This window comes from Pteropus vampyrus, unplaced genomic scaffold (genome assembly GCF_000151845.1).
Source record: "Pteropus vampyrus isolate Shadow unplaced genomic scaffold, Pvam_2.0 Scaffold535, whole genome shotgun sequence".
Classification (NCBI taxonomy): Eukaryota; Metazoa; Chordata; class Mammalia; order Chiroptera; family Pteropodidae; genus Pteropus; species Pteropus vampyrus.
Genome location: NW_011889316.1, coordinates 350,675 through 378,458, shown reverse-complemented (window position 1 = coordinate 378,458; position 27,784 = coordinate 350,675). Strand labels below are relative to the sequence as shown.

At 35.8% G+C, this 27,784-nt stretch overlaps 1 protein-coding gene and 1 pseudogene across 3 annotated transcripts in view; one reads left to right on the top strand and one right to left on the bottom strand.

Moving 5' to 3' along the window:
* The first annotated feature begins 15,517 nt into the window (after nt 1-15,517).
* The window catches only part of HSDL2 (hydroxysteroid dehydrogenase like 2), a 33,859-nt gene continuing 21,592 nt past the window's right edge, over nt 15,518-27,784 (top strand). For 2 of the 3 annotated variants that reach the window (XM_023525160.1, XM_011383657.2), the window contains exons 1-4: nt 15,518-15,666; nt 19,985-20,148; nt 21,281-21,379; nt 22,309-22,423. In XM_023525160.1, coding sequence (XP_023380928.1) covers nt 15,650-15,666; nt 19,985-20,148; nt 21,281-21,379; nt 22,309-22,423 — 395 coding nt within the window. In that variant the 5' untranslated portion in view covers nt 15,518-15,649. Of the gene's footprint in view, nt 15,667-19,984; nt 20,153-21,280; nt 21,380-22,308; nt 22,424-27,784 lie in introns of all 3 variants that reach the window. The other variant, XM_011383658.2, reaches the window with a different exon arrangement.
* Nucleotides 24,751-24,869, bottom strand: LOC111733176 (annotated as a pseudogene).

Sequence of the window (27,784 nt, the reverse complement as noted above, 5' to 3'; positions counted from 1 at the left end):
AACAGTAAATAGGATGGAACTTAGGTCTTCTAGGACTACTTTTAGAATCCTAACTTTCCCAAAGTCCATATGGCATGGAAAAACCATGGCCTTCTATAATCTCAGCAAAAGTTTCTAAGTATTCGGAATGATCAGACATCACCCATGTGAACTGGGTTGGCATAAGAGTTTAATGTTCTGTATGTATACTACTACTACTTGACGATGAAGAGGAAAATACATTCTCTATTTGCTAATTGCTCTGTACTTTTGAAATGTAAGGCAGTTTAATAATTTATAAATTTTCTAACATTTTACCTTCCTTGTATTTTTGATCTAATTTGTCTAAGAAATTCCCCTGAAACACCTTCATCTGATAAGAGATACCCTCCACCAACTATTACTATGTTTGGACAAAATAATAATCTTTGAATATTTGCCTTAAGGCATTCCAGTATGCAGTGGTAGTTAATATTTAACCAACATTATTCTTTTCTTGTTTACAGGTAAGACTTGTTAAGATATAAAAGTAATACAAAAATGCCAATATAGAACAGAAATAAGACCAGTCATTAGGTCAATCTGGGAGGTGGACATTTTGATATCATTTTATCCCGTGACAAATATAAAATCATAATCATTAACCTGTATTCTCTAAAATAGAAACATCTGAAATTATACTGGGTGAAAAAAGCTAAACTCAAAAGGTTACAGACTGCACGATTCCATTTATATAACATTCTCAAAATGACAAAATTATAGAGAGGGACAACAGATAAGTGGTTTCCGGGGGTTAGGAATCGGGTGGGAGGGTATGGAGAGAGAAGGGGATTGGTGTGACTTTAACAGAGTAGCAAGGGGGATGTTTGTAGTAATGGAACAGTTCTGTATTTGATTATGGGGTTCTACACATGATAAAATTGCATAGAGCTTTAGATACACACAAATGCATGTAAAACTGGCAAAATCTGAATAAGATTTGTAGACTGTACCAATGTCAAGTTCCTGTTTTATAATTATTAAGATATTACCATCTTAATGGGGGAAACGATGAAGAGTACACAGGACCTCTTTGCACTACTTTTTAAGCTTTCTATGAATCTATAAGTATTTCAAAATAAAACAATAAAAAATCTTGTAGAGTGTTCCCTTAATACTTGTTATTTGTTTAATAGTTAAGCAATAACAAAAGTCTTAAAAATGTATGGGATTATAATTCCTATCTTTCAGGCCATATCACCTTGGTAAGTCAAACTAGGTTACAATAGCTGACACACACTGAGTCTGACAGACTCTGCCCATTCGGTTGAATTATGAGTCTTCCTTCAAAGTCCTTCCCAATTATTTGAGGAGGAGGCTTGAAAGCATCTCCTACGTACTTGCTGACCTCTTCACCACCATGAGTCATGTTCATTTCCCTCATCCTGTGCGTGGCCCTAACGTAATCATCTCTGTGTGACTCCTAACATGTCCAATGCCTGGTTCAGAAGACTCCAATGTTTGCACTGAAGATGCTGTCTCCTGTCACTGTCCTGTGGTAGGAGTTGCCAGCCCATGTCAATTTTCTGGATTTTCTGGAGCACTTTTCTGAAGGAGAGAATTCCTTTACACCATCTTTTTGTCCTACTATATCTAGGTCCCAATGCTTCTCAAAGCTTTTGTTTTTTATTTATTTATTTTTAATCATTATTATTTATGGTCTCCTATCCAAGTATTAACCAGGTCCAACCCTGCTTAGCTTTACGAGATCAGACATCGGGCTTGTTTAGGGTGGCATGGCCATAGACCATGGACCGTGGCTCCACTGGTGCACGAACCCAGGACCTTCTGTGTGTAAAGCAGACATGCTAACCACTACCCTATGGAACCATGTCCTCAAAGCTTTTAATAAAACAACTCTTTCCATTTTTACTTACGAAATCCTTTAAGATTTAGGCATGAGACTGGGGGACTAGGCCAGAGAACAATCTGAGTGATAATCACTACATTTGTCCTCATAAGCATTGAGCTTTTGTCTTTAAAACTGGTGCATCCCACCCTCTGCTCTCAGGGTGGGTTCTCACCTAAGAGTTTCCTTGGCCCTACTTAGAAGTATATCTTTCGGAAATAGAGGCCTTCACATCTCTTCAGATATGCTTGAGTATATTTGGTCCTACTTAATTTCAAGCTGAGAGCCCCACTCCCACAAAGAAAGAATCCTATTCACTAATCATATTTGTCAAAGAACTAGAAAAAAGGTGATATTTGAGTTAAGTAGAGGAAGACCTCTACTTAATAGTAGTGTATAGTGGTAGAGTATGATCTAGAACCAGACTAGCTGGTTAGAATCTTAAAACTCTGTGAAGTCTGTGCAGCATTGCATTGCACTGGCACAGCTCCTTGTGGAGCAGAACTTCCCAGCCATTGCCATCTACTATGAGATGCCCCAGGAGAAGAGGCTTTATCAGTTTCAGCAGTTTAAAGATTTTCAACAATGAATTCTTGCAGTTACAGACCTATTCGGTAGAGGCATGGACATCGAGCAGATGAATATTGCCTTAGCAACAACACGTCTGAGAATTCTAACACCGACCTGCATCGTTTAAGCAGAGCAGTTTGATTTGGCACCAAGGGCTTGGCCATCATGTTTCCTTCAGGTGAGAATGATGCTGGGATCTTCAATGATGTTCAGGATCACTTTGAGGTCAATGTTAGTGAGGCACTTGATGAGATAAACATCTACATTTAGCAGACAGGACTCATCCACCCATTATAGAATGCACCAGCCTGTCCCTCTTCAGGAGATGATACCAGGCTTGGGGTGATGGAGATACTACTGCCACCTACCCCCGCGACTCCCAATTGCCATCCCATGGCTTCTCTCTTTTGCATCACCACCCTGCTTAAAACTCCATTTCCTGATGTGTCTGAAGTTTTTCAAGCAAAATTTCAAAAATAAAAACAAAAATTGTGGACCAGCACTAGCTGAAAGTATAAATAAGGACAAGTTACTTAACCTCTCTGTGCTTTAGTTTCTTGAACTATGAAGCAGGGATAATAAATAGTACTATCCAATAGCTTTTGGGGAAAGTTTAAATGAATTAATACAAAAAAAAAATACTTAAAACTGTGTTTAACACATGGTAAGTGATCAACGTTTATACTATTAATAATTATTACTATTATGAGCTTACAAAGCAGAATTCCTTGAAGACAGTTCATGAATTATTTAGAGTGGACTATAGAATGGTGTCAATCTAAAAACTATTACTAGTCCCTAACAAGAAAAGATGGAATTCAAGAATGTGTCTAGAAAATTTCATAGCAATTTTACAGAAATATTATTTCTGTTGAATCTAATAATAAAAACATTGGATTAATATTCTGTATTTGTTTTTATTTCTATTTTAGTTATTCGTTTAAAAGTATTAGCTCACAAAGGATTGGAAAATTTTCTTAAATGATTCTTCATCACAATTTGAGAAGCACTGGTCCCATTCTCAAATATATGGATCCCCTTTTCTGTTTTGTTTTTTTATTTTACAAGTAATATGTGAATATATTCTTTATTTTCTTACTTTTTATTATGGAATTATTATTTCAAACATAAATGCAATAGTTTAGTGACCCCTAAGTACCTATCACTGGTAATTTTAAATCACTGATAAATGATCAGTGTAGCACAGTAGTTAAACTTTACTCTGCATTAGAATCACCTGGAGGGCTTGTTAAACAGGAAATGATTATTTAATATTCAGAAGTGGGGCCCAAGAATTTGCATTTCTAGCAGATTCCCAGGTGAGCCTGCTGCAGATGACAGTATAGAAACCAAATTTTGAGAATCACTGATATAAAGGGCTAAGATTTTTCTGCAACCCCTACACGAAATCCGACCGCTTAGTCCACAGCATGTGTGTATCTCCAAATTCAAGGTAGAATATATTCCCATTAATTTTATTTTATTTTTATTTTTATTTTTTATTTATTTACTTATTCTTGCCATCTAAGCCCACAGAATGCACTTTTCCAGACTTACCCTTTGGCTATCTACTTCTTGAGAACTGATAACAGAATTTTTGCCTTGCCCCCTCTTCACATTCTTTTCTATTTCCTTTTTCTCATTTCGTTTCTACTCTCTTGTTTTCTGATGGTCTTACCCTACGACTCTACATCAATATTCTGACATTCTTGTCTTTTCTATCTCTTTACTCACTCTCTCACTCCACTCGATTTTTGTTTTCTAACTTTTTTTAGGTAAAATTTACATATGTTGAAATGCACAAATTTTAACTATAGTTTTTAAAAAAGGATACAGCCATGTGACTTACACTTCTGGACTGCTCTTGAAAAGAAAATACTCTTCAGCACTGACTTAAATAGTTTTCTTATAATTGCAGTTAAATATTTACAAACTTAAGACTAGATTTTTATAAACAGTAAACTAAAATAGATTTAAAAGTTAAATGTAAAAATTCCCAAACCAATAGAAACCCAAATTAACAGTTATTAATTTCAAAAGACAAAATTGGCTAAAAAAAAATTCTTGCTCACAACATGAATATAGTGCTGACTGCTACAGCAAAGGTTCTTTGCCCAATGATATAGGTGATCCTAAAAAATTTTAGTAATTGGGGCTAAATGGGGACCAACCATTCATAATAGATGCTGTCTTTAAACAATTAGTAGGGCCAAGCCTTTGTATATTAGCCAAATATCTGCATGGATATAATAACTTCACTACCGTAGACTGTGACAATGACAGTAGTATCAATAACTTTCTGTATACATTTCTTAGAATGCCATGGTATTATTTTGCCCTCTGTATGAATCAAATGCATCATTTACCTATCAAGCTCTCCTTTCTCATTAGTCTAAGACAAAGTGGCACTAATGGGTGAGGAAGCAAATGTAAATACAAATGTAGGCATTAAATTTACATGACAGTACTTTGTTATAAGATAGCTACTCACATGATCTAGAATATAATTATAAAACAATAGAAACACAAATGTGAAAAATTGAAACATTCTTGCAGAAAACCCTCAGACTTCCATAAATATATTCACAGGCCCATTTAAAAGAAAAAACATTTTCCTGGAGCAGTTTCTCAAACTTGTCATTCCAATACCAGCTTCATGATTCTTGCTCTATCCATGTATCATCTTTACTCTTGTTTACTTAACATTTTCCTTTAAATCACCTCACTTTTTTTACTTCAGTAATTTTGTTTTAAAAGGAAATTTTACATCACTATCGTAGATAGAAAACTAGTATCATTTGCCATGAGAACTGTTGGTAAATACAATGTAAACAAAATGTTATTACATTCTAGCTATATACTATTATCTACTGAAGGCTCTGGGCCAGAGACCTATCTCTCATTTGATAGAAAGGGAGATTACCAAGAATTGGTATAAAAGGCATACCAGTAGCAAGAGGAAGCTTTTTTTCTATTTTAAGTGTTAAAAAAGGGACAATAGGCCCAAAGTGGAGTCACTTGCGCTGAGCCCCACATCAGCAAACCAAGACTTCATACCTAAAATCTAAATGTAGTTTCAACCACTCCCAGGAACCTAACCTTTAACTAGTCAATCTGGAATTTCCTGGTCAGCGACTAGTGAGGTAATTGCCAGATAGACCCTATCTGTTCCTCTTAGGAATGGCCTTGCCTGAAACAATATGTTCTTTGCTAATAATTTCTCTTTTCCCTTTTGTAACCTAATATATATATATATATATATATATATATATATATATATATATATATATATATATATATATATATATATATATATACATATATATATAAAATATGTGTACATTTATTTGTACATATGCCTGATGTATATGTACATATATATCTGTATATATACATATAAATATATGTATGTATATGTATACATAACATACATACTTGCAGGTAGCCTAGCATAGACTAACTTTCATTTAGAATTCAAAACTTTGCTTAATCTGTAAACTCACTTAGATCACCCTAATTGTTATATATATGCTAACGACATCCTGTGATTTGCTAAGAGCTTAACAGAAGGGCTGAGATTTAATTAAACTTTCTTATATACCTTTGCCATCTCTACCCTTGACAATTGCCAGAACTGTCTTTTCCAGGGAGACACAGGATGATTTGCAGAACCAGGGAGCTAATCTGGCTCAACATGCCCAGGGCTGGCAAAGTGGCCTGGAGGACCCTCTACTGGCCTCCTCATTAGCTTTTTCTTATTATACCCTCATTATAATACACCCAGGGGTAGAGATTTTCTACCACTTTTGAACATGTGTTGTATGTATAGGCATGTTTGCTAATTGCGCAGCACAGGAATGTCCCCACCTATACATGTGAAGACAAAGCTCAGCTTGTTATGCATAATTTCCCTCAATGAAGACAAGTCCAATCCTTCGTTCAGGGGTGCACTAGGAGCAATCCTCAATGTGTTCCTTGCGAGGCAGCAAGCAATAACGTTCCTTCTCATAAAATCATCTCAGAGTTGTCTTTTGGCTGGCAACTACTGAGTACTTTGGACTGGGTTCAGTCCGGTAACATTTTCCACCTTTAAAAACTTTCCTTTTCCTATAGCTTGGGGGAGCTTCTTTCTACTTGCTAGATGGATTGCTGCCCCATTCATGAGTCATTTAATAAATCCAATTAGGTCTTTAAAATTTACTTGGTTGAATTTTTTTAACATGAAAGAATTTTAACATTCTAAGAATTTCATCAGTTAGGTATTCAATTTAATGCATTGAGTAGATGTTGAATTTTGGCAGTTATCAAGATTATGTTGATAACTGGATATGATTGTGAGATTATCATATAGATTTCTCCTTATTTCTTTTAATGTAGTAAATTGTCCTAGACTATCTCATATGTCAAGCCATTCTTGCATTTACACTTAAATCCTACTTTGTTGAGGTATGTTTTTAAAAATACGTTGGTATATTTGTTTTGCTAATATTTTTATTATGGTTTTAATATTTCTATTAATAAATGGGATTGCTTTAGAGTCTTTTGAGGTCTCTTTGTACAGTTTAGTATCAGAATAACAGCAGCTTCCTCTTGTAAATTAGAAGACCTAGTCTTAGTTCTACTAATAATTATCTTTAACTTTTAAATAATATACTCAAATCATCAACTTCAGAAGCAAAAATGTATGTGACTCCAGAGAAATGAAAAAATTAACCCTCTCACTAACTCTCTCATGTATCCTTTCTTTATAGTTAATTTTGTCAGTATTATTATTTTCAAGTATGTAAATTTTCTATCAAGAATTACAACATTAAATTTATAAATATTCATATTTATTTAGACATAAGTGGATTAATGCTGATTGACTGGTTTTAAATTCATGTTTTCAGCAGAATTACATCTTCAAGATTTTCTTTAGAAGGGATTGCGTGTTATCTGTTTCCTGAGTCTTTACATAGTCCCTTCTCTTCTAAGTTAAAACTTTAGTGGATAAAGAACTATTGAGTCACTGTCCTTTTTCCAGAAAACTCTGTACCTATAGCCATATTCTCCTATAGCATTTAAAACTATGATGGAAAATATTGAAATACATTTCTACTGGAATTGTGGGAATTTTTTTTTTTAGTCCAAGAGGTTCAAGAGATCTACCCATCTACCCTGCCATACGATTTTTATCTTATAGTCAGTGTTTGTTTACTCTGTTCAGTTTACTTGGGTCAACTTGTAGGTCACCGTTAACTCTTCAGCTGCCCCTCACATCCAAGTCTGAGTTATGGGTCAGGAAACTGAATCTTGGAAAACCAAAATGTGTATCACATTGTCTCTTCCTTAAGTCAACCTTCCTTACCACCTGGTAATGGCCCCCAAGGGTGGTCTTAATTTTTCCATGGTTCACTCAGGTCCCAAATCCTTATTTCTTCAAGTCTCAGATTACCACTGAAACTTTAGGATAATCTTGTTTGCTTTATGAAAATGGCACTGAGTTACTATTTAGAGGAAATGCTTGTCAAATCTCATTACTTTCCTTAATTTGGGTACAAATTAGAAGGTATCCTTTATAATCTTTGTGGTAGGGTTATATCAATTCCTTAGTTTCATTAAACTTGAAATTTCTTCTCTGGTTTTGGTTCATTTTTGTTCATTTTACTAGACTTCCATCTTCCCTGGAAGTCATATAACAATTAATGACTTCATTAAAATATTTCCTTTCTTTTTAGCAGTCATGGATACTGTCCTTACACCAGCCCTTAGCATAATTCTCCCTTAGCCAGTAAACTAACATGTGTGAGTCACCCCAATTTTTTCAAAGAAGAGGAGGTGCAGGAATAGCTGTGAGTAGGTAGCAGAAGAAAAAAGAAAACTCCCTTTTTTTCTCTTTTATTAATTAACCTTTTGCCTACAACACTTCCTCCCTGAACTGAAGTTAACCTACTATACAAAGAGTTGATTTGCTTTTCCTGACTTGATATTCCATTTGTGTACAGATACATGAAGTTTTTACACATTATAGATGCCCGTAATATTGTAAATGTTCTTACATGGGACAAAATAGTCCCTTAAGTATCTGAGACCATATCACTAATAGGAAATATAAATTTTATTTTACATGTAGAACAAGGTGTGCACACTGGCCACTAATTTAAACCTTCTCTATAAATTTTATGACAGAATTGTTTAACAAGGAACCAAATAGATTGGTTAAAGTGTATTTGTTTTATTTTTCCTTATTTGCCCTTTGTCGAAATAATAGCTTTGCGCAAAAAGCAGATTACAGTCTACAAGGTCAGTGGAAAGTTTCCTGGGATGCCAGACAACTGGAGAGAGCTGTTGTTATCTCTCCCCAATATGGTTCTAAAAAATGTTTAACTGCTGATGATCCCAAAGGGCATCAGGTGAATGTTCAACCTTGAACAGGCAAACAAGCAAAAGGTCAGTCACAGAAAAACAAAACAAAACAACAGTCTGGAACATTTCTCTATGAGAATATGTTATTTATGTAACTGGCAAAGCAAATCTCCCCAGCCCATCCTCTATCCATGGAGGTGAAGGATTACTTGTATTGGAGGATATACTAGGTCTTCTTATAGCCTCTCTTCCACTGGAGCAGTGGGAGTATGAGACTTTAATCAAGAATTTAATTTAGTGGAGGGTAGGAGGAGGACGACACCTTCAAGAATTTAATTTGGCACAGAACAAAGATGAGGTGGGGGAAGGGTATAATTCTAAAGCTTGATCTTTGTGTAGCAAGTAGTGGTCATTAAGAGACAGATGGTTCAATCATGGACCTAATATCTTAAGCTAAATTTGAATGTTCTTTTTTTCTCCTTTTTAAAATGCCTGGTAGGACCAGTTTTAAAGCTAGAAGATAAAAAAGAAGTGACATTGTCCTGCAAAAGAAAATACTATCTTTATAGTGAGCAGGGGTGAAGCTATGTTGATTATAGAAGAGTCAAATGTTTCTCTTTCTCAGTATGGCAAGGGTACATGTACTCAAAGTAGAGTACTGCGTCTCAGAATTAATGTCTGACTTTGGGAAATGTGGGTGTATTTGACATAATAGTTACCTACTATTAAGTGAGGATACCAGGAAGAATTAGGTGGAAATAGCTCCAAGGGAACTGGACTTGGAGCCCGCACCTACCCTGGACTCTCTTGGTAAAGTCAGACTTGGAAAATATTTGGCTCGAGAAAGAAGAATAGATCCTGGTATGAGACCAACCCTTGTGAGCCGGCCATGGGATCTTTTGAAAGGGGGTGGGGATATTAAAGGCAATTTTAAAGAAGGAAATTTGAGTAACATTGATGCGGTCAGGGAGAAAAGCAGATATGAAGACAGAGCAAAGCTAGAGATTTGAATGTGAATCCCCTGCAATGGTTTATATTATTTTGATACTTTTGCCTTAAGACAGAGAGTATCATTAAGAGTTACGTCCAGAAGCATATAACAGAAAACTAAAAGTAACAGTGCCTTAACCTAGATAAAAATGTATTTCTCATACACAAGAATTCTAGAAGTAGTAGTTTCAGGGCTTTTACGACACTCCATGTTCATCCAAGATCCAGTCTCCTTTTTACTCAATTATGTGAGCATCTGGCTTTCATTCTTAAGGTCACAAAATGGCTAGAAGCCCTTTAAAGAAGTTTTCTCAGAAGACCAACATCTTCCACTTCTCTCATGAGCCGCAATTTGGTCTCTTGACCACCCCCAGATTCAAGAAGGGCTGAGAGATGCAGTGTTTTCACTGGGCATAGTGCCACCTCTAATAATAGATACTGTTGGTATCTAAAAAGTGGAGAATGCATAATGGGTAGGCAAATAGCAGTCTCAGACATAGCAGTTGCCATATAAAATTAATTTTTTATATGTGTAGTAATTCCTTCATGTAAGCCTCAACTCTTCGACAGAGTTGCAGTAAATAAAACAACAGCAAAAAAGTGAAATTTGCATGATTCACACACCCATTTCACTATTTGTCCTCATGCAAGAGAGCAGTTGTCTGTTGAGGGAACTGTTTCCTGGAATCCTAAGAGATGGCCAGCCATAAAGTGAAGAAAACTCACAATGGGAGTATTAGAAAGCTAATGGGAGGGTTCTGAGACAACTGCCGCCCTGCCAACCCCAACCGTTCTTTCATGTATCTTATAGAAAAAAGTTACTTTTGAAGGAGCTATGGGAAAGGGGAGAGCTAGTTCCCCCCTTATGATTGAGAGATAAATGCAGCTGATCCAAGCCTCACATCCAGAAATAACATCTGAAAGAAAGGAGGCAATTCTGTGGTCTCTTTCTTTAAGAAAACCTTTCCCATCAGACTTCACATTTGTCAGAACTGGATAACGTGCCCACTTCTGAACAAGGCATTGACAAGGAGAATGGGATTACATTGACCAAAATCAGTGATTCTCAGTCTTGGCTGCATATTAGGACTACCTGGGAGTCTTTTAAAAATACTACTTCCTGTGTGTACCCCATACCAATTTAATTGGAATCCCTGGGAGTAAGACCCAGACATCATAATTTTTTAAAGTTCCCTCAGTGATTCAAATTTGAAAACAAAGCTGGGAACTACTGGCCTACAAATCTCCCAATGCCCAACCTACAGCATTAGCAATACGTGGAAACTTGTCGGAAATACACATTCTTCAAGACTTAGTGAATCGGAAACTCTGGAGGTCAGGCCTATTAATCTGTTTTACAAAATTCTTCATATAATTCTGGTGCACACTATAGTTTGAGAACCACTGACCTAGACCAATCAGGATTTTACCCTGAGCTGCAATTATGGTTACCTTTTCTGCAGCATTGATAAACAAAATTAGCAAGGAACCAGGAATCGAAAAAGTGTGAGCAGACAAACGATAGTCTCAACTATAAGCATTCCCATTTACTTAAAACAAACAAAACTTTTTAGTTTGAATTCAAGTTTATAGAACAGTTGTAATAATAAAAACTCATAAATCTTTACCCCAAATCAGCAATTTTAACATTTTCTCACATTTCATTTAAGCATTCTCTCTCTCTCTCTCTCTCTCTCTCTCTCTCTCACACACACACACACACACACACACACACACACACACACACACACAGACATACACACACAATTTAAGAGTAGGTACATATTTATTTCCTTTTACCCCTTAATACTTCATACTAAGAAGCCAGACATTCTTTACATAACCACAGTAATCAAATTCAGGAAATTTATCATTGACACAATAATCTGTAGTACATATTCCACTTTGTCAATTGTGTTAATAATGTTCTTTATAGCAACTTTTGTTTTCTAGACAGGATCAAATCTTTCATTTAGTTGTAATGTCTTTTTAGTCTTCTTTAATCTATTATAGATCCTCAGCCTTTCATTTTTTGAAATGACATTGATATTTTGGGTTTCACATTCACTTCTGTGACAGTATAAACAACCAGGGCAATTTTTCCTTCCAGGGGACATTTAGTAATTTCTGGAGATATTTTTGGTTGTCAAAATTGGAAGGGCTGGAGATGGATGGTGGGGTTAGTTGCATAACAATGTGAAGGTACTTAATGCTACTGAAGTATACACTTAAAAGTGGTAAAAAAGGTAAATTTTTATGTTGTGTATATTTTACCACAATGAACAAAGAAAACTGTGATGGGAGTATATAGCATGTAGTGGATACAGGCCAGGAATGCCAGTAAACATTCTATGATACACATGATAGACTCCTACAACAAAGGATTATATATCCTAAAAGGCCAATAGTGAGAAGGCTGAGAAAACTTTGCTAAAGGGTATAAAATGGGTATATCCATTGAGTAAACCATCTAATTTCTAGGAATGTATGCTAGAGAAATATGATTAGTGAACAATGACATATGCACAACGACTTTTATTGCAATGTTTATCATAGAGACAATTTTAAAACAAATGTCCATCAAAAATGACAATGGGAAAATTAATATGGAATTAAAAATTAACATTCACATAAAATAAAATTATACTTTTTAAAATGTTAAGCTAAAATTTTAGGTGTAAACTTTAGAATATGCATTAAACAAAATAAAAGTTTCCAAAATAATATAGTATATATCTCCCCAAGCTTTAAAAATTATCGAAATCTATATAAAAATTTCAAAGTCTTGAGGGATACATGCCAAACTATTAATAGTGATTATCTCTGAAGTGTAGTGTTAGAAACTTTCATTTTCTCTAGATTGTTGCAATCATGTATTATCTCAAAAGACATAGACAATAAAATCCAATGAGGTTAATATCCAAGTTAGTTACTAATTCAATAATGAGTGGAAATAATTCATTAAGCAACAAAAGGCACAGTTAGGAGTCCTATGAGGAAGATTTGGTACATTATCAGAAACAACTGCCATACCCTCAAATCCTCAAGGATTTCCCCATTTAACCTTCTGAACCAGGGTGGGCTGTCTTGTGGATGAAGGAAATGGAAAGTTTCAAGATCCCTGATTCTTCAAAAGCTATTGAAAGCATCCATCCACTCTTAGTCACATAGTACTGTGGGCCTCTGACCATTAATTAGTAATTTTATATTTGACTAGAGAAGCCTAAATATCTTAAAAGGCAAGTTGAAAAGTCACAATGGCAAATTACAACACATCAAAGCAATGTTTTTCAAACGGGAGGTTATGATCCATTAATGAGTCATCAAAGTAATTTAGTAGGTTATGATCAACTTAAAAAACAGGATAAGATATAATAGATTCGAATAGAATAGAAAACTAGGTATGGATGAAAAATTTATTTCCTTTTGTGAGTTGTGGTCAACAAATGTGATTGTTATTGCATTATACACTTAAACATATATTCTTACACATGGTCGGGGTTAAAAGAGTCCTTATTTGATAATTTAATATTAAAGTTGTTTTTAAAGTCACATCTTTTGATATTTCAATTTAAGTCAGCATTTTCAATCTATGTATCTGAGAATTACTTTTTAATATTGGAGAATTAAACTTAATAGACTTTAGAAGTCACAAAACAAGTGAAGACAACTTTGACTATTTTATGATAACTTAATATAAAATGAATTAGAGTTTTAATGATACAAAGTTTTATTTTAAGGAATTTAAAAATTATACCTCCTCTTAGTTCTCTTTCAATAGGAGTCCAACCCCTGGGGCTGCAGAACAGTAACAGTCTGTGGCTTGTTAGGAATCTGGCCATACAACAGTAGGTGAGTGTCGGGGAAGACAGCAAAGCTTCATCTGTATTTGCAGCCGCTCCCCAGCGCTAGCATCACCGCCTCAGCTCCACCTCAGATCATCAGACATTAGATTCTCATAGGAGCACCAGTCCCTGGTGCCAAAAAGGTTGGGGAATGCTACTATAGAGAACCTCGTGATTTTTGCCTTAACACAACTCAGAAACATTGCACTAGTTAATTAACATTTGCCATATCATATTTTGATTTTTAAAATAACAGTGCCATCTAGTGTTTATTCTGAACCTTTCACTTATCTTGAGTATATAAAACTATAATTGCATGTGGCTATCCAGTAGCTTAGTACCGACGTTCAGCTTTTTGAGGAACTGCAAAACTGTTTGCCAGAGTGGCTCTGCCATTTACACCCGCAATTTATGACTTCTAGTTTCTCCACAGCCTGGCCAAAACTTATTTTCTATCTTTTCTATTATAACCTTCCTAATGGATGTAAAATGGAATCTCTTTTTGGTTTTGACTTGCATTGCCCTAATAATTAATGCTGTTGAGCATCTTCAAGTGTGCTTGCTAACTATTTGTATATCGTCTTTGGAGAAATGTCTACTCAGATCCTTTGCTAATTTTTCAATTACACAGTTCATCTTAACAAAAGTTGCTGAGTTAAGAGTTCTCTTTATATTCTGGATAGTAGGCTTTATCAGATACATGATTTGCAAATAGTTTCTCCCATCCCATAGGTTGCATTTTCACCTTGAGTGGAGAGTAGGTTTTTTCATCTAACCATCCCCATCAACACACTTTCTGAAACACCTGTTTACAGCAGCTTAAAAATACATTGGGCTATTCCTCATTTCCCTCACATAGAGACCTTGTCCTTCTTGTCTTGCTGTGTCTTCAGTGACTGACACATAGCAGGAGTTAATATCTGTTGAATAAGAAAATTCCTCTGGGGGTCTCTAAGCACTATATCATGAATCACAAATTCAAATGCTTATAGGAGACTGACAAGTGATATAAAGTAGTAAATAGAGCTATTAGGGCTCGTAATAAAAGGGAGAGTACATACCCCATCTACAAGCTAGTTTCTTTAAAAAGTCCTCATAAAGAACCTCCTTCTCATCCTGTTTTACCCCTTTACAATTTCTTCACGTCTCCCTAAAAATATGCCAGTCTTCAGTTCGCTAGGGCAGCTATGTCTAAGGTATATTACCAAAAGCAATACTGGATCCCAGAATTCCTTACTCCAGCACTGAGACTGGGAGATATCCGCTAAGGGTCGAAAAACCGATTAATTATGAATTCTTTGGCGCAACAATTACAAAGAGCTCTGATCTAGAAGCTGCCCCTCACCAGTGCTAGCTACAGACCCGTGAGGTCGAGCTGACTCCAGAGGAGAGTCGAAATGTGACGCTGGCCGGCTGCAGGCAGAAAGTGAGTATGTGCAAAAAGAGGCGTTCGTAAGGGGCGTCCCCAAGGAAGCGCGTGCTGCCGAACAGGCTTCCAGGTTGGGACGTGGAGGGACAGAAGAGCAGACAAGAACAAAAGTGTTCCCAGGCCAGAGTCTGCTGAGAAACGTCAACGTTCCTAATTTGCACGACTCAAACGGCTACCCCGCTGGTAAAAGAAGGCAGCGTTGACCCGAGGAACCTTTTTTGACCGGGGAAATGCATACTTTGCTGCCGACCCGCCCAGAAAACTAGACGCCCGCTGGCGACCGATTGTCACCGTAGAGCTCGCGAGAAGGGCGGGGCGGACTTGCCTCTCACCGCGCTTGCGCAGAGAGCTGGTTTCCAGGGGCCTGCCGAGGGGGCCTACCAAGGGGAAACTAGCGCCCCGCGCTAGGGAGGCCCACTGCGTACGCAGGCGCACTCAGCAACCTCCGACTGCGAGCGCCCCTTCCCGGCAAGCCTCTGGGCGGGGACTTGGGGGCGGAGTTTGGGGCGGGGTCTAGAGTGGAACTCAACGCGAAGGGAAAGACTGCTGTTTCTCACCGCTCACTGTCGTTGTTGTTGCCACGGATTCTGACCTACGAAAGTCATGTTACCCAACACCGGGTAAGGGGATAGCGGGGCCGCGGAGAAAGACGGGTCCGCGCGGAGTGCCCGGCTAGGTGGGGCTGGTGTGGGGGGCCCGAGGGCTCGGCCTCGGAGGTGGGAGGGTTGATGAAGCTGCGAAGTTCGCTGTGGAACGCTGGCCCGCCGCGCTGGAGGCGGTGTTCCTTGAATCTGCGGTAACGCGTGAAAAGTAACCCAAAGTAGTGTGCTTTGCCGTGGCTGCCATAGAAAAACCTCTTCCACAGGTAAAGGATCTGGAGTGGGTTATCCCGTCGCCCCTAGGGCGGGCCTCATTTTGAGTTTAGCCTGTCTTGCTGAAGGTGTACAAGTTTTAGGTGAAAGGTTACTGGAATGCTAATGAGTGCCCTCTAATTCAGAACGCTCAGTTCTGGAATAATAAAAATAATAGAGTGTTTAAAAAGTGATTTTTCAAATTAGTAGCAAATTAAACTAACAGTATGGGTATCTTTTTTGTGGGGATTTTTTTTCACTTTAAAAAGATTTTTAATTGTAAAATACACATAATGTAAAACTTCCATCTTAACCATTTTTAAGTGTGTAATTCAGTAGTGTTAAGTATACTCGCACTGTTGTGCAACAAATCTTTAGAACTTTTTCAACTTGCAGAACAAACTATATACATAAAACAACTCTTTTCCTCTTTTCTGCTTTTCCCAGCACCTGGCAACCACCATTCTACTTTGTTTATATAAAGTCTTGAACTGAGTGTCCATTGTGTAATTTGCTTGAAACATGACCAAAGGACTTAAAACAGCTCAAAAGAGTGTATAAAGTGAGTTTCCTTATCTTTAACTTCCAGTCTTTCGGTTATTCTCTGGTCAAATACCCGAAGATATTCTATACATTTATAAACACATTTCGTGTACCACTTACACACACACACACACACACACACACACACACACACACACACACACACATTTAATAATAAACTTCAGGGCTTTGCTCTTTTTACGTAATAAGTTTTGGAGCACACATTGTCAGTACATATATATCTTCCACTTAATGGTTACATAGTATTCGATTTAACCAGCTCCCTATCATTGGGACTAGATCCATTTCTAGTTTTTTGTTACTCCATCTTTGCTGCAATGATTATCCTTGTATTCACCTATTTGAATGTATCTATATGACAAATACCTGGAAGTAAAGTTGCCGGATCAAAGCCTACGTGCACTTTAAATTTTGATAGCTAGTATTAATAGCTCTCCAAAAAGGTTGCACAACCAAAAGGATGAATGAGATTTCCTAATCCAACATGCTGGGACACAGAAAAATATTTGATAATAAAAATATAGAGAACAAATGGAAACTCATTATAGTAAAAATTTGAATCACAAGTGAGGATGAGGATTGTTTTATATGTTTAAATAAATAGTCTTCATCGAAGAGTACTTTTGACTCCCATAGGCTATTTGGTAATATCTGGGAACATTTTTGATTGCCATAGTTGAGGGGATGTTACTGGTATTTAACAGATGGAGTCCACGGATGCTGATAAACACTCTATAACACACAAGATAGCTCCCACAACAAAGAAATATATATCTCAATAGACATTTTGCAGAGATTGAGAAATCCTGGTTTAAAGCCATCTGTGTACTTTATGCCTGGCTTTACAAAATTAGGTTTTTGGTCTCTGAAAGCTCTATTTTAAAAAAGTTATTCTATATCATATGTGTCACAGATATTTTTCTCAGTTTTTTTTCCACTGCGTTTGGACTTCAGTTAGACTATCATGCAGATGTGTGCATTTATTGAGTCAAAGTTATCAATCTTTTAAGGCTTTTATATTTTTGTGCACACCTATAAGGCCATCTTAACTCAAGATTTTTTTTTAAATTGGTGAGATCTAGTATTTTAATGTTGTTTTTTTTCTTTTTGCACTCAGATATTTCGTCCACCTGAGGTAAAATACTATTTTGCATACTATTTTGGCATAGGAAGTAAGTTAGGAAGCCCACTTCATTTTGGTTCAGGTGCCTGGCTGTCTGGTTGTCCCAGCATCACTGACTAGTTACCTTTCCCTTTTTGTTGGAAATTTCACCTTTATTTTATACTGAATTCTCATGTGCACAGGGGTCTGTTTCTTAATTTTTTTATTCTGTTACTTTGGTTTGTCCTTTCATGTACCAGTAGCAAACTATTTTGATTGTTCTGGCTTTATAAAATATTTTAATGTCTGAGAAGGCTAGTTCTTGCCTCGTTTGGATTCTTTTTCAGAATTTTCCTGGTTATTTCTGGATGTTTGTTATTCCAAATAGCTTGCATAGTTTTTTGTTTTTTTTTTCAGTGACTTTTTTTTTTTAATATTAAAAAATTTTGTCACCTTTATTTTGAGGTACCAGAGAATTTGGGTAGATTGTAGTGAAGGTTAACATTAGCAAGTTTTAGCCATCTACCATAGTACTGAGGAATTTGGGACCTTTCTTTCTCACCTTATATACTCTGGTTCTAATGCTTTAGAGTTGGAGGAGTTCCTTAGTAGTATAGACCAGGCACTTAGTAGTACAGACACTGCCTTTGCCTTTCTTTCTGCAATGCCTGAGACTCTGATTAAGGAGGATGATGTCCTTTATCCTAGGAATCAATCAAGCTAGACTGAAGGCAAAGAGGGCTTTTTAAAGCAATAGTTGGGACATGAGATATTTATGAAACTTTGAATATATGTAGGTACCAAATGATTTTGAATTATTTTCTTCGTTGTAATAATGGCATTGTGAAAAAGTTAAAGATGCAAAATTGTAGATGAAATTTGTAGGTTGGAGGAGGAAGAAAGGATAGAGAGAAAGAGATGGGGCTTCCGGGGTATTGGTAATATTCTATTTTTATTAGAATTCATTTTATTTTGTTCTTTATACACTTTATATGCTTTTTGTATGTTTACTATTGTCACTAAAAATGGTTGCTATCTCTCTGTTTCTTCCTTACTTCTCTGCTCCCCTTCCTTCTTACCAAACTGGTTAATCCTTATTTTTTTAAAACCTTTCTCCCACATTCACCGCTGATCTCTTTTGGTGTATTCCTCTAGATCTTGGCAAAAAGCTTTATGCTCTTTTGTTAACAAGCCTGCGTATCTGTAACTCCTGTCTCTGGTTACTGTCCCCTCCCCTCTTCTCTATGTCATTGTCACTTTTGCTGTCCTCTATTCTTCCTTCTTAGACATGTTTGTTAATTTGCTTTAGAAAGCAAGAACATAGGTTTCCCTCCGTTATCTGACTTTATTTTAGATGTTTTCTTCTCATCTAATAACTAAGTACAAAGTTTAAAGTTAAGGTAGATGGATTTGTAAAGGGTGGATGGGCACAGAGAACTTCCTTCAGTACATTCTGATCAGAGAATCTGTTGATCTGAGCTCTTTGCCAGCCTTCTAGGTTTGTTTAACAGCTTTATTGAGATGTATTTCACACACCACATAATTCACCTATTTAAAGTGTACAGTTCATTGGCTTTTAGTAGATTCACAGAGTTGAGCAACCATCACCATAACCAATTTTTAAATTGTTTCATCATCCCCAAAATAAATCCCATGCCTCTCAGCTGTCAAGCGTCAACACCCCTGCCCTCCCAGCCCAAGCCAACCACTAATCTTTGTGTCTATATATATTTGCCTATTCTAGATATTTCATATAAATGGAATCATATGTGATTTTTTGTGATTGGCTTTTTTCACTTAGCATTATGTTTTCAAAGCTCATCTATGTTATAGAATGGATCAGTAATTCATTTTCATTGCTGTATATATTTCATTGTATGAACGTACCACATTTTATTTATCCATTCATCAGTTGATGGGCATTTATGTTGCTTCCATTTTGGCTATTATGAACAGCGATGATCATCCATTGAATAATTGCTTGCTTTTAGGTAATTTCTTTTAAGTGGTATGTATTCACTGAAGGAAATTTGAAAAATCCAGAAGAATATAAAAAATATGATAAAATTTATTCATAATCCCACCACTCAAAAATAAGCTTCATTAACACTTTTCCTGTGGGGGAGGGGAAATACACATTTATATAGTTTATTCCTCATTTCTTTTTAAGATTTTTCATTTGAGCAGATTTTGTTGGCCAGATCACAGCAAGACCGACCAACTGTTGTAATAATTTATAAATCATTGTGCAGCGGGAGTACAGTAGAGTTATTAGGTATCATTTGGGGAGGGAGGAGGGTTTAGAAAAAGTTTTCACAGAAGAGTAAACCTATATGTTGTGAAAATATGCATATGTTCCTGATACTCGTAAGTAAATAAAATATCGAGGTTTCTAATAAGGTCTCATTTGTTCTGTTGTAGGAAGCTAGCAGGATGTACAGTTTTTATCACAGGTGCAAGCCGTGGCATTGGCAAAGCTATTGCATTGAAAGCAGCAAAGGATGGAGCAAATATTGTCATTGCTGCAAAGACCACTCAGGCACACCCCAGACTTGCAGGCACAATCTATACTGCTGCTGAAGAAAGTGAGTGAGTGTGACAATACCATTTCATGAAATGTCCTCACCGTAGTTTCAATACATAGAGAATTTGTTGGAGAGTTTAATTGTAGCTATTTGAAAGCTACCCTAAAATAATTTTATCTACTTAAGAAAGTATTTTGTCACCTTAAAACAGTGATTAGGAAACGTTTTTCGTCGCCAGCACTTTTGAGAGGTACGCGACTCCCATTAAAAATCGTATATCATGTCTCATGAGGATCTGAGCAGAGAATGGGGGAGTAGAAGTAGGAGAGAATTTGAGAGATAGATGATGTGAACACTTTGAAAAGCTTTCCATGTTACTTATTCTTTGCACTTTTCACAAGTTGTTATTTTAACATTTTTAGTTCACAAATAATTATTGAGTGCTTATATTCAAGGTATTATGCTAGAAAGGGCTTAAAAAATCAATTACACTTGGTTTTGTTAGTTATGTTAATAGCATTGTGGTTTTGTTGGTTTTGTTAGTTATGTTAATAGCATTGTGGTTATTTTAGGGAAATGCATATGAAGTATTGATAGGTAAAGAGATGCCTGGGACTTGTTTTAAAATACAACATCAAGCACGCATAGGGAATGCAGTTAGCTTTTATGTAATGGCTAGGTGGAGAGCCAGATGAGAGAAAGAGCAATTAAGAGGATCATTTTATAGACTATATAAATGTCTAACCAATGTGCTGTATACTTGAAACTAATAAAATTAAAAAAAAAAATACACCAAAAAACAAAATGGGATTGGAGGTAGATAAACAGGCAAAACATTAACAATCATTGAAGCTTCATGGTAGTTTATTATACTGTTCTTTATATTTTTATATATTTTTTGAAATTTTCCATAATGTTTATTAAAATTACCTTCCTTTTTTTACTTTTTAATATAATTTTTTATATTACCTTCCTCTTTCTGTTTTTTTTAATAGAGTTGGCCTAGCTAGTCTGAAGCTGGATATGGGTTAGTCAATCTGTCCTACTGTAGGGTGGAATCATGAATAGCTATGACTTAGTTATTTATTTTGATTTTATGAATATAGCGTACTTATTTCTTTTGATTCTCGTATCAAAATGAAAGGTTTACTATTTGAATGCTTTAATGCTTTTTTTTGTTTACCCTTTGCAGTTGAAGCAGCTGGAGGAAAGGCCTTGCCATGTATTGTCGATGTGAGAGATGAACAGCAAATCAGTAATGCAGTGGAGAAAGCAGTTGAGAAATTTGGAGGTAGTACCATAATTCTGAAATAATTATTGATTGGTGTAACTATAATTTTAACTTAATTTTTTAAAAAATTTTCTGAGTCTTTGGTATATAAGCAGAAACAAATATTTGCTCATATAGAAATGTAGCTTAAAACCATCTTTTAAGCTACATTTTGATGTAGCTACATTAAGATGACTTTTTTTAATTTATAAAAATTATTTTGAAAAATATAACAAATCTACCATTCAATATAAAGTTAGGACCTTGACAGTAACAGACATGTAACCAAAACTAGTTCCCAGATCACATTCTCTTGCCTCTCCTCAATTAATGTAACTGTATGTTACTTATGGGGGGACTGGATAGAACATGCAGAAATAATTGTTATTCTAGATTCATTTCTTTTTTTTTTTTTTTTTTATGTATGAGTTAACCAAAACAGATTTGATCTGTTTTGATGATTTGCCTGGAATTGAAATTCTGGGTCTTTTCTCTTTTCCTAGTTCCCAAGACCAGGAAGGAGCTCTTTCATTTCAGTAAGGGCCTTAAAGGGGAGGAAAACTAACGTGCTTGGAAGGAGGGAGGGCTTGGAAAGATGCTAGAGAGGAGTAGAAACTTTAAGGAAGTTCGGCTAAGGTTCTTGGAGATAAGAAGGAAAGACAGGAGATAAGAGAGCAGATAAGAATGGAAGCTACAAACCACTAAGGACTAAGCTTCCTGGTAGTTTCACATGGTGCTCTGGTGATTGGCTCTCTCCATTGTGCCAGTGAACATCATTTGTGTTTTGACACAGCTAGTAAGTCTTTCATTGGTATATTGATCAGTTTAATACTTCTAAAGGAAGTATTTGTGAACCAACTTAGGGCTCAGCTGTACAGACTAAATGTGTTTATTTCCTTTTGTTATAAAGTTTAAATTACATTAATAGGAAGTTGATTATTTGAAAACAGGAATTGATATTTTGGTGAATAATGCCAGTGCTATTAGCTTGACCAACACATTGGAAACACCTACGAAGAGGGTGGATTTGATGATGAATGTCAACACCAGAGGCACCTACCTTACGTAAGTTAAAGAGTTGTGGGGGAGAACTTTGCAATTTTTTCTCAGAGGACTAGTTGTAAACAGATTTGAACCAGAATTGCAATACAGTTTAAAATCTAGTCAATCCTTATACATGTTTGAAAGTGCTCCAAGTCACCAGATAGTATTTTAAATAGTTTTATTCAGAGTTCTTTTTCTCTGTGAATCTAATAAATACTAAAGAATAGCTCATGCATTTTCAAACATTTGCTTGAAGAAATACATATATGTTTACCAAGTCTTGATTATCAAAGCTAGCAAGTCCTTCCTTCTTTTGAAAAATATTTGGGTTTTAGTTATATAAATAACAGGAAGCTCATTATGAGTCACATTTTAATGTAACTGACAAAAGGCTAATACTATCTTGAGTAATATTGGGAAATAGAGAATATAGAATGAAAGCAAATGTAGTCCTAATCTGTTCTGGATTGGTTAGGCAGCCTACTCCTTTGTTTATTTGTCCGTTTATCTGTTTATTTCCACTCAGATTCTTCCATTTTTCAAGTGGACATGAGGATAGATCAGCATAGACCTTGTCTTCCTTATATGGATCTGCCTTATATGTATTCATAGAATAGGTGGTTGGGATCTTGGGCTTTGGCATCAGACTCCTTTGGGTAGGATTCAAATCTTGTACCCCTCTCTTCATGACTTGCTAACTCATGACCTTGCACAAGGAACTGAACCTCTTTATAGATTCTGTTTCCTCATTTGTGAAATGGGAATGATGGAGTCATAGGATTGAGCATGAGGGTTAAATGTAAAATTTGTCATTAGTCCTGACCTTTGCCCTAGACATGTTTTATTGGCTCTGCAAAACTTGTTCCTGAAGTGTTAAAATTTTTGTTTTTATAGCTAGATACATTCAAAATTTTATTAGTTGCCTACATTAAAAAAAAATGAGGAAATTTACACAAAATCCTTATTTCTGGCTTTTCTTGAAACATTGGAAAATCTGGCCACATAGAGACAGCGTTCCCACATGGCAACAGCTGCTACAGTTGAGTAGCAGAGAGAGTATCAACTCCTTCGTTGGATGGGTCGTGAGCTCCATTGTCTTCAGATGCTGAGGACAGGCTAAAAAGTTGCCATTTGTTATTGTGCCCGCACTATTGTTTTTCTTATATTAAGGAAGAAAATAAAATATTTCTCATACCCATTCTTCCATCTGAAGTGGGAAAATGAGACATATGCCAAGAGGGCCATATGTTCAAATAAAATGAGCAAGAATTAACTTCTTTGCAGTTGGAGAATATTTCTATAAATTCAATATGTAGGCTATATCTCTATTGAATCAAAACCATAGTGAATACAACCATAGCAAGAACTACGAAAAACATATAGAAAAGATTATGTTGAAAAACTTAATGGACTAGAAAAAGGACTAACATTTCGATAAGATTTGTGTTTATTTTCAAATAAAATAAGCAATGCTGCTATATGATGCAGTTAAGTGTTACATGAAGAAATTATCTGGGCATCATAATCTTTTACAGCTGGTAACTTTGTGAAAGAATTTTGATTGAATTTAAACACTCATTTAAACAAGTATTTAAAAATATAAAAGTAACCAGGAATATTATTGCTCAGCATATTAAATTAAGGCTTAGAACAACACGCTGTGTGAAAAAGTTAAATCATCTGTGGCAATTTCTATTGTAGACGATGAAACCACAGATGGAAATACTTTACCCACCTAGTTATATTTATTTAGTATCAGGAGAATTTTTATATTATTAAACATTTTTTTAGAGTGGATATCCATGACATGAACATTAGGAAATGACTTGTTAAGTACTGAGAAATATCTTAGGATATTTCATGTAGATTTACAAAATTAGTAATTTTAACGATAGGCAGTGCTACTCTGATGGTCAGTGTTAACTTTATACTTATTAAAAACTAAACTAATGTAGAAGTGTTTCACAGAGGCACAGAAATTAAGTTTGTTCATTATATTGTTCAGTAGATACCAAAAGCATATTGCTAAAAAGTTAAAAACAGACTCTGTTATGAATTATAAAACTAAAAACAACACCATGGTTTGAAACAGACATTTCAGTGATTTACTCTTACTAAATACAAATCTGATCATCTGTTATATGACAAGATTGTGTGGCCGTAGTGTATAGTTGAAGAGATTTTTTAAATTAGTTTTATGTATATAATACATCGGTTAGACATTTAAATAGTTTATGGAAAGAGGTTTATTTTTGTTTGTTTTTTGTTTGTTTTTTTTAGGTGAGGCAACCCTTTGTTGACCTCACAGATTGCAAGGACCTTGTCAGTTTACAATCCCTTATTTTTTACTCCTACATCACCTGGTCTTCCTAAGTAGTATCCCATCCAAGTACTAACCAGGCCCGACCCTGCTTAGCTTCCAAGATCAGACGGGATCGGGCTTGTTCAGGGTGACATGGCCATACACGAGTTTTTGTTTTTTAATTTGAAAGAAATCAGCTCTTTTGCCACCCAAGAGAAATTTTCCAGCTCAGTTCCCAAAGAGACTGGATCAGACCAGGCTTTTTTAGTTGACATTACGACACAACTGTACGATTCTCATTGCTCATTCATTGTAAAATTATGTCTTTAAAAAACCCATTTGGCAAGAACAATCTGGCCCCTTTCCTATACTGAAGTCATTTTCCAAAAATGAAACGATGGCCTAAACTACATTCCTTCAATTGTGGATTTGAAGGTTCCATTTAAAACAAAACAAAAACGCTGATTCCAAACCATAAGAAAAAGAACTAACTTTGTTCATTTACCTTTCTCAATAAGTATTATTTGTGTAGTTGAAGAACTACAAATGGAATATATAAGCTGTAGGGCAGTAAAAACTTTTAAAGCAAAGATTCTATTCACTGTCGAAAGTTCCTACATTTATGAACAGCTGTTTTAAAAATAAACTAAATATTGCTCTCGGTTAAATTGTAATGCCAAATGACTTGACATTGACTTTGGACCAAAGAAAAGGTGTCAGATTTTTGGCCTATAAAAGGTCTAAGTTACAAAAGAGAAATTCACAATGCAACATTTCCATTTTAATTTTTGTTTTTTACTTAGTGACACTTATTATTCATGGAAGGTAAGTATAGATTGTTTTTTCAAGGAAGCCTGAAAAGCATTCTCAGGGAGAGAGAGGGGGCAAGGCCCAAAGAACTAACCTATTTAGAGGTTTCATTTTGAGGATCTGGAGCTGTTTCCTAATCCCTGGTGCCCAGTGCCTGTGGCCTATTACTTGTGTTTTAGTGGTTTAGGGAAACAGGGTTAGAAGGCAGAGGTGAGGTGGAAAGCAGACCCTTAAATTTTATTTTTGTTTTAATTAAATATGTAATCTCTAGTATTATATACGTTTGTATCATGTTAAATGTATATAGAAATTCAGTAACAAAGTTTGATTGTATTTCTGAACAGTTGATTTTTCCTGTACCCAGCTCACTTTATTTACTGGCTCAAATTCCCTATGGGCCTTTGAGCTTGCAACTCTGATTAAGTGAATTAATTCATGTAAAAGTAATAAGTGCAATGGCTAGCATACAGTAAGTTTTTAATAAACTTAACTATTTTATTAACTGAAAGTGTTAGCATCTAAGCGTGGTGCTAAGAGTTTTCAGTATAATATATAAGGTAGGGCATGTTGCTGTAGAAAAATGCACCTGATTTAGGGTTGGTACTGGAGGCCAGGCCAGCAAAGTACAGGTGGAAAGGTTTTGTCTCATAGATCAAATGAGAAGTTCATGTTTCTAATGTGAATGAAATAAGTTTTTTCCTTTGAATGTGAAATATGGTCTTATAGCCCGAAATAGATTTGGGTTGTTTCCTGTTGAAGCTTTAAGATGTAGCTTCACTGTTTTAATGGCTATCAGCAGTAATATTGTTTGCCCCTCCCCACCTCACCTCCATAAAAGTGAAGCACCTTTGGAAAAGAATAACATGTACAGAAATCCTTTACCAGTATTGACTGTATTTGGTTTATAAACTTGAAAAGACATTGCAGATGGTTACAAGAATGTTGTACATTTGGTAATGTTGTACATTTGAAAGGATGGATAAGTTCAAAGCCCTAGAAGTTATTGAATGTGAAATAAAACTATAAAATTATTAAGCTGAGCTTTAATAATGTTGTAGCCTAATAATTAAAAATTTTAAATATTGGACCTGAGTGTTTTTGTACAATAAATTACCTACTTTTATGAACAGTACTTAAAAAAATAAAACTAAATATTGCTCTCAAAGGCATATTACATTACGTATTGGTGCAAATTAAATTTGGGATTATGTCACTGACCCTTGCGGGCCATAGACCCCAAATCATGGTGGTTCTGCCCAGTGTTGCTCACATCAATAGGATGAGACAGTATTCTGCAAAGCACATCAGAAACTTCATGCCTTAGTCAAGGAATGGAGAAGGATAATCAAATGCCTGATGATTCCTTCTCCCCAGTTCTGGGGAATTAGTAAAGTATTAAAGGGTCTGATAGGGAAGTAGGTGAGTTCAGGGGTAGGGGATTCCCGAAGAAGGGTAGAGAGTTCTTGGATTTCCAAGGGAGCATGCACAGTTCCTAAACATGCTTGGGACATACCTAGCCATGCATTACGTGTCTCATTTTATGTTAAATCTCCATCATTTGGGTGTGATTTTTTAGTATGCTCATAGAGAAAAGTTATTCAAAGTGTCGCTTAGGAAGGGGTCTCAAGTGCCATCTTGGATTTTTCAGGTGCTAATTGGTTTCTTGGTGGTGGTAGGCTTAGCAGGCCCTGGATTTTCTGCCTTGACAAGTTCAGCCAGCTTTTGTCAGGTGATATGTTAGGGAGAGAATACAAGAAAGTCAGAAGTTTGAAGATTAACTAATGATGTAGTGGCACAACCCCATGACAAATGTATTGGAAGTTATGTTATTAAATTACAATCCCAGCATAGTAGGAATACCATACCTACTAAGGTGAAACGAATCAGCATCTATAGTACTAATAATAGCAGTTGTTTATTGCATGTTTAATATATGCACTGTTTTAAGGATCTCATATATATCATCTCATTTAATCCCTTGGTTAATCCTAGATAGTAGCAGGTATTACCAGCATTTACAAATAGGAAAACTGAGAATTAGAATGCTATATATTTTTACCAAGAGAACACAATGAAGGAACAGAAGGAGAATTTGAACCCAGGTCTGACTTGAATACCCATGTACTTTACCATAGTGCTGGCTTTGCTGGCTTTGCTAGCTGACAAGTATATTGTCACTGAAAAGTTTGTGTGTGTGTGTGTGTGTGTGTGTGTGTGTGTGGAAAAATTTGGAAGGATGTAGTTGAGAATAATCTCAGTTGGATTTAAGG